Source organism: Agelaius tricolor, unplaced genomic scaffold (assembly GCF_023055355.1).
Source record: "Agelaius tricolor isolate 1412-34295 unplaced genomic scaffold, bAgeTri1.0.p SCAF_158, whole genome shotgun sequence".
NCBI classification, from domain to species: domain Eukaryota; kingdom Metazoa; phylum Chordata; class Aves; order Passeriformes; family Icteridae; genus Agelaius; species Agelaius tricolor.
The window spans coordinates 55,516-61,910 of NW_027269418.1; the positions used below are offsets into that span (position 1 = coordinate 55,516).

General features: G+C 53.3%; 1 protein-coding gene across 1 annotated transcript; it reads right to left on the minus strand.

The window, feature by feature from the left end:
- Positions 1–908: 908 nt before the first annotated feature.
- On the minus strand, positions 909–1,841 carry LOC139586972 (olfactory receptor 14I1-like). Its single transcript, XM_071420715.1, has one exon. The coding sequence runs from the start codon at positions 1,839–1,841 to the stop codon at positions 909–911; it is 933 nt and encodes a 310-aa protein (XP_071276816.1).
- Between the last annotated feature and the right edge of the window lie 4,554 nt (positions 1,842–6,395).

The window sequence follows — 6,395 nt, forward strand, 5'->3', positions numbered from 1 at the left end:
GGGTGCTGCCCCTGCTGTGTGCAATGCAAACAGGGGCTGCTGAGGCAGTGCTGCCATGTCTGTGCCTGCAAGGATGGGGCACCTGTGTGAGCTGGGGGAGAGGCCAGGGCTGCAGAGGGGGGATGTTGTTGGCAGCTGCATGAGGACGCTCTGGGACGCTGCCCTGGGCTGTGCAGTGCACTGGGCATGGATCAGCCCCTGCTCTGCTGCTCCTTCCCATCTGCCCCAGGGCCCTTGCAGAGCCCCAGCCATGCTGTTTGCCCCCAGCCTGCCCACGGCCAGCCTGGGGCTGCTGACGGGGGTTTCTGTGCTGAGCATTGGCCTGGCCGTGTTCTTGAGAGAGCCTGGGCAAGGAGCCTGCAGCCCCCAGGGCCTGGCCTGAGGCATCAGCGCTGCCCCAGCAGTGCCCAGGGCCTGTCCCTGCTGCAGCCCCGGCACTGCCACCCCCAGGGCTGTGCCCGGCCCCGAGAGCACTCAGGCCCTGCAGCAACACCAGGGCCACCAGGGCAGCGGGGCAGGGCCACGGCAGCAGCTCTGGCAACACCAAGTGCTGCTGCTGCTGCTGCTGGGCACAGCTGCTGGGCCAGCACTGATCTGCCCCAGCTCTGCACACAGACATTGCTGCTGCAGCTCCAGAGAAGGCAACAAAAGGGCATCTCTGCAGAAAACTCTGCTGGGAGATCCATTAGTTCCTCTAAAGCCACCAAGAGCACAACCCCTCACTGACACAGTCTGTGGCCACAGGTAAGGTGGACAGAAATGAAATGAGAAATGGCACCAAGATTGACATTTCTTTGTTGACAATATGAAAATACTAAAACAAAGGAAAGGAACCTCCAAAATTAAATGAACAAGAAGGATCAAAGATAACTTTTATTACAAGTGATTTGCAGAAATTGGCCAACAGTTCAATGTTTCTGAAAGCATCCAGTCATCAGTCTCCACACTGCAGCCTTGAGCTCCTGGTTCCTCAGGCTGTAGATGAGGGGGTTCAGGGCTGGAGGCACCACCGAGTACAGAACTGATAGGGTCAGATCCAGGGATGGGGAGGACATGGAGGGGGGCTTCAGGTAGGAAAATATACCAGTGCTGAGGAACAGAGAGAGCACGGCCAGGTGAGGGAGGCAGATGGAAAAGGCTTTGTGCCGTCCCTGCTCAGACGGGATCCTCAGTACAGCCCTGAAGATCTGCACATAGGAGAAAACAATGAATGCAAAACATCCAGAAAATAAACAGGCACTAACAGCAAGAAGCCGAAGTTCCCTGAGGTAGGATTTGGCACAGGAGAGCTTGAGGATCTGTGGGATTTCACAGAAGAACTGGCCCAGGGCATTGCCATGGCACAGGGGCAGGGAAAATGTATTGGCCGTGTGCAGCAGTGAATAGAGAAAGGCACTGGCCCAGGCAGCTGCTGCCATGTGGGCACAAGCTCTGCTGCCCAGGAGGGTCCCGTAGTGCAGGGGTTTGCAGATGGACACATAGCGGTCGTAGCACATGATGGTCAGCAGGGAAAGCTCTGCTGAGATGAAGAACGTAAAGAAAAAGAGCTGAGCAGCACATCCAGTGTAGGAGATGTTGCTGGTGTCCCAGAGGGAATTGTGCATGGCTTTGGGGACAGTGGTGCAGATGGAGCCCAGGTCAGCGAGGGCCAGGTTGAGCAGGAAGAAGAACATGGGCGTGTGCAGGTGGTGGCCGCAGGCTACGGCGCTGATGATGAGGCCGTTGCCCAGGAGGGCAGCCAGGGAGATGCCCAGCAAGAGGCAGAAGTGCAGGAGCTGCAGCTGCCGCGTGTCTGCCAATGCCAGCAGCAGGAAGTGCCTGATGCAGCTGCTGTTGGACATTTCCTCTGATGCCTTGGCATGGGGATCTGTAAGAAAAGTAATCATGGAATAGTTGGGTTTGGAGAGGACTTGAAATATCCCAGCAGAGCCTGGGGGCACTTTCCCCCCACTGCCTGCCCAGGGCTCTGCTGCCTGGAGCTGTCCCTGCCAGCAGCTGCTTCCCTGTGCCCAGGGCTGGGCCCTGCCAGTGCTGCCAGAGCCCAGCCCAGCCCTGGGGGCTCAGCTCTGCCCTGCAGAGCCCTCCCAGCTCAGGCACTGCCCAGGTGCAGCTCTGGCTCTGTTGCCATCAGAGCAACCCTGAGGAGGCTGGAAAAGCAACACTGATGCTGCCTGTGAGGGGCCCTGTGCTGATTTCTATAACTGTTGTTTTGTAAGATCTGAGAAATAATTTTTTTTTTTTATTAACCTGAACTGGGAGAAGAATATCTATGTGCAGTTTCCCATCACATCAACCCAGAGCAGTAGAATAAAAAAGCAGGATTTTCCCCTTTATGCAGCCCCTGCCTCACTGTGCACCCTGTATAATCTACTTGGAAATGTTCTGCAGTTCAATGCCATGCTGGGAGCAGTCCTGAAGAATGCAGCATCCTCCCCACACATGGAGAACACTTCCAAGCCTCACCAGCTGTCTCCTCCCAGCCAGATCTTGTCCCCCAGGGCTGGGAGCAGCTGCCAGGGCTGGCTGAGAGCTGTCCCTGGCAGGCAGCAGAGTCCCTGCCCCAGCACAGCGCCCTGGGCTGCAGGACCCTGCTCTGCAGGACAGCCCTGGGCACCCCTGGCTGCTCTGCACAAGAGACAAGCAGAGAATGTACTCACAGGCTCTGCAGGCATTGGGATGTTCCAGCTTGAGGAGATGGCTCCAGGAGCTGCAGCTGCATTGTCCTGCAGCCAGAGGTTCCTGTGCCAAGGGCTGGCAGTGATTGTGCCCCAGGCACTTCTCAGCCCCTTCCCAGCCCTGACTGATTGAAGCTCTCTGTGCCTCTGGGCTGTGCCCGGGGTGGCTGCAGGCAGTGCCCCAGCCCTGCTGGGCTGGCACAAGAGCTCCTCATCCAGAGAAATGTGCTTTTGAAGCTCTTCTTGGTGAGCAGGAGCTGCCTCTGTGCCAGGAGCCCAGCCCAGCTCAGCAGCACAGACACAGCACAAGGACTTTAATCAGCCCCTCTGGGCCTTTGTGCTCAGGCCCTGAACGTCAGTCCCTGAGAGGGAGCTGAAGAAACCTCTGCAGAACTCCAAGGCAGAATCCAACTCCAAAGTTTCTTGGACTTTTAATGGGTCCCTCTGAGGGACAGGACTGAGCAAGTGTCCCCAGGCCCCAGGCAGAGCAGAGAACTGCAGGCAGTGCTGACAGGTGGGGACAAAGAGAAGCCAAGTCTTGGTGCCCTGGGGCACAGCAGGGTCTGTGCCAGCAAGGGCTGGGAGGAGACACCTTGTGCTGAGGCCCTGGGGCCTCCTGGCACAGCCCCAGCCAGGCTGGGCACTGTCAGCCCCTTGTGCTGCCCTCAGCATCCCCCCCTAGCCCACATCCCAGTGGCCTCAAGGATCTGCTGCAAGGAGTCCCTGGGGAGCCTTGCTCAGCAATGGCCCTGGGGGCTCCTGAATGCTCCCTGCAGGGGCTGCAGGATTTTCAAAGGACTCTGGCTTTGGCTTTTGCCTTGGAGACTCTGAGAGGTTTCTGCAATCATGGCCTCCAATTATCTGCTGTAATTAGTCCCTAGAGATTCTCTGCCGGTTGCAGCTTTGATTGTGACTCATTAATACTTCAGGGTACTTAAGTTTTTTAAGGCACTTCCTCTTTCCCTTTTGATACAGACTCTATGAGAAAGATTGTGCATTTACAGGTTACAATTATCTGCTTAATGAGTCCCTGGAGAGCCGTTATCAGTAACAACATTCAGTGGGCTCATTAATGCTTCAAGGTACTTCAGTTATTTTAAGGTACTTGGTGTTTCCCTTTTGATAGAGACTCTGTGAGAGGTTTGTGCAATCATGGCCCCAATTATCTGCTTTAATGAGTCCCTTGAGAGCTTTGTACTGACACTCAGTGGGGCTCAGTAATGCTTTGAGGTTCTCAAAAATTTTAAGGTAGTTTGGAATTTCCTTTCTACATTGAGACTCTGAGAGTTTTTTGGTCAATCCTGGCCTCCAATTCTCTCCTCCAAGGAGTCCAGGAGGAGCCTGTGTTGGGGATGGACCTCAGTGGGACCCATTCATGCTTTGAGACACTTTGGGGTTTTCTTCTGACTTTGACTCCTGGAAAGGTTTGTGCAATCTCCTCTCAGGCCTTGAGGTTCAAGGGCTCAGCTCCAAATGCACCACAGGGCTCATCAGGATGCAGCAAGTCCTGACAAACCATGGCTCTGCCTTGATTTCCCTCTGCTCTAATGCATTTTATCAGGGATGTATCTGGAGTGATTTTGGTTTGCCACTTTGAGATTTCTCAGCCAATGCATCTATTAGTGTAGTGGGATCAGTGTTGGCTAATTACCATTGCACTCACTGGAATATATTTACTCATTTCCTGCTGTGAGATAGGATTAGGAGAAAGGCAAAGTAGGCTCAAAATTTTAAAAGGGTATATAGAAAAGTTTATTACCAGTAAAAAGAAGAAAGAGTAATAAGACTCTGAAAACTTCTCCACTCCCTACAACCTTTTCTTTCTTACTGACAATGCAAGGAGACAAAACCTGAAAGTTTCAGTCACTTTACACCATCTAGAACAGTCTTTCTTCAGTTCACTTAGGCAGAGGTGTCTCTCTTTCATGCTATGGAGACTTCTCCATAAGAAAAACATTTGCTCGTGGCTCTCAATTCCCACCAAGAGCAGCTGCCCAGAAAATCTGCAATCGTGAAGTCCCTCCCATTTTTCACAGCTTTTCCCACAGCTGTTTTTATCGGCCACGTCAGCTTATGGGGTATGAGTTTAAAGATAAGCTGTTCAAGAGCAAAGAATCTCTTCATCTATTTCTGAAATCATCTTCATCTCTGAGAACAGAGATCTTCTTCTTCTCTCCATGAGGGCGCAGGATCTCATTACTCTTCTCTCTTTCTCTGTTGAAACTTCTCATGGGATCAGAGCTACTTCAACATTTGCCTACTTTAGCATGGAGGTTTCTGCTGAACAGGTCATCTACCCATATTTTCAATTAGTTATAGGGAAAAAGAGAGTCTGATGTATCAATTACATCCTTCTCCATAGCTTTACAAGAGGATTTCAGCCCCAAGATCAAGACATCTCCTCATCCCTCCCATCTGGGACTCAACTTCCCCTTCACTGACCTCGGTGTCTTCATGTTGCCCCTCTGTGTGCCTGCAGTTTGTCCTTTTCTCTCACTGGAGGGAGGATGGAAGCACTGAAAGAGTTCATATCTCACCGGGGCCTGCAGATGGTTCCGTGCCCCCGGCCGGGCTCGGTGCTTGCGGCCGGAGCTGTTTTACGATGGAGGTTTCTGCAGCGGCTGCGCTGGGGCTGTGTCAGGATGGGCCGCGCTGGGGCAGGGCCAGGATCTCAGCAGCCAGGCCAGAGCACAGCAGCAGCGCGGCCGAGGCCGATGGCTTCTCCTGCCCCTGCCCGGGGCTTGCGGCTGAAGCCCAAGGGTGGCAGAATCTTGGCCGAGCCGGCCCGGCCCGGGGCTGCTCCTGGGGCCCGGCGGATCCTGGCTGGGCCCAGGCTGGCGGCGGGGCAGGGCTCAGCAGGGCCCAGATGTTCCCAACTGCAGCCATGGCCCGGCCCGGCCTCGGCCCCGCGGCCTCCCCTGCCCTGCCCGGCAGCCGATGGGGCCTGGTGGGGTCCCTGGGAAGGGGCCCGGCCCCACGGCAGGAGCTGCCCGGCCTTGCTGGAACCCTGGATGCTGAGAAATTTAAACTTTCTCTGCTGAAAGGCACAGACCTGCAAGAGAACACTGCATTTGACCTGAGGCTATGGAGAAGGCTTCCAAAATTGATCAATAGCATTGGGATTATGGGTGTGTAGTTGGTTAGAAGTGTATAATATCACAGAAAAATCTTAAGACTTCGGGGTTTTAGAAGATAATATTAAATATGAAGCCATATATATAGAGGTGTTAGGGTGGAGACAGCTTGTTCTTCTTTACCTTCTTCCTTCATCTTCACCTTCTTCTTCCTTCTTCTTCATGGGTTTGGGTGGTATTTTGTAATTGGACATAAAAGTCTGCATTGCAGGCTTCAAATGAACAATTACTTGGTTAAAAGGGAAAATAAATTAGATATCTTTTCTTAATTGGATAGTTTAGCCCCAAAAGACCTTGTAACAAGCTATAGTTAGCCATTTTGTGCCCTGCTAATGAAAGAGTGCAGACCTCATGCCTTAAGAATGTAACATGGGTAAGAAACAATAAACACCTGAGTCTGAACACGTACTGTCATCTCAAGTGCCTTCAATCCCAAGCCCAAGAGAAGTAGAAAAAGCAAGCAGAGAACCCACATGGCCCACCCTGGCTGAGATGGGGAGCTGGGCTGGCCTTGTTACCTCTTTGCCAGCCAGAAGGGAAAGAGACTCTCCCAGGCTTTCCCATCTTTACCATGTGTCTTCACAGA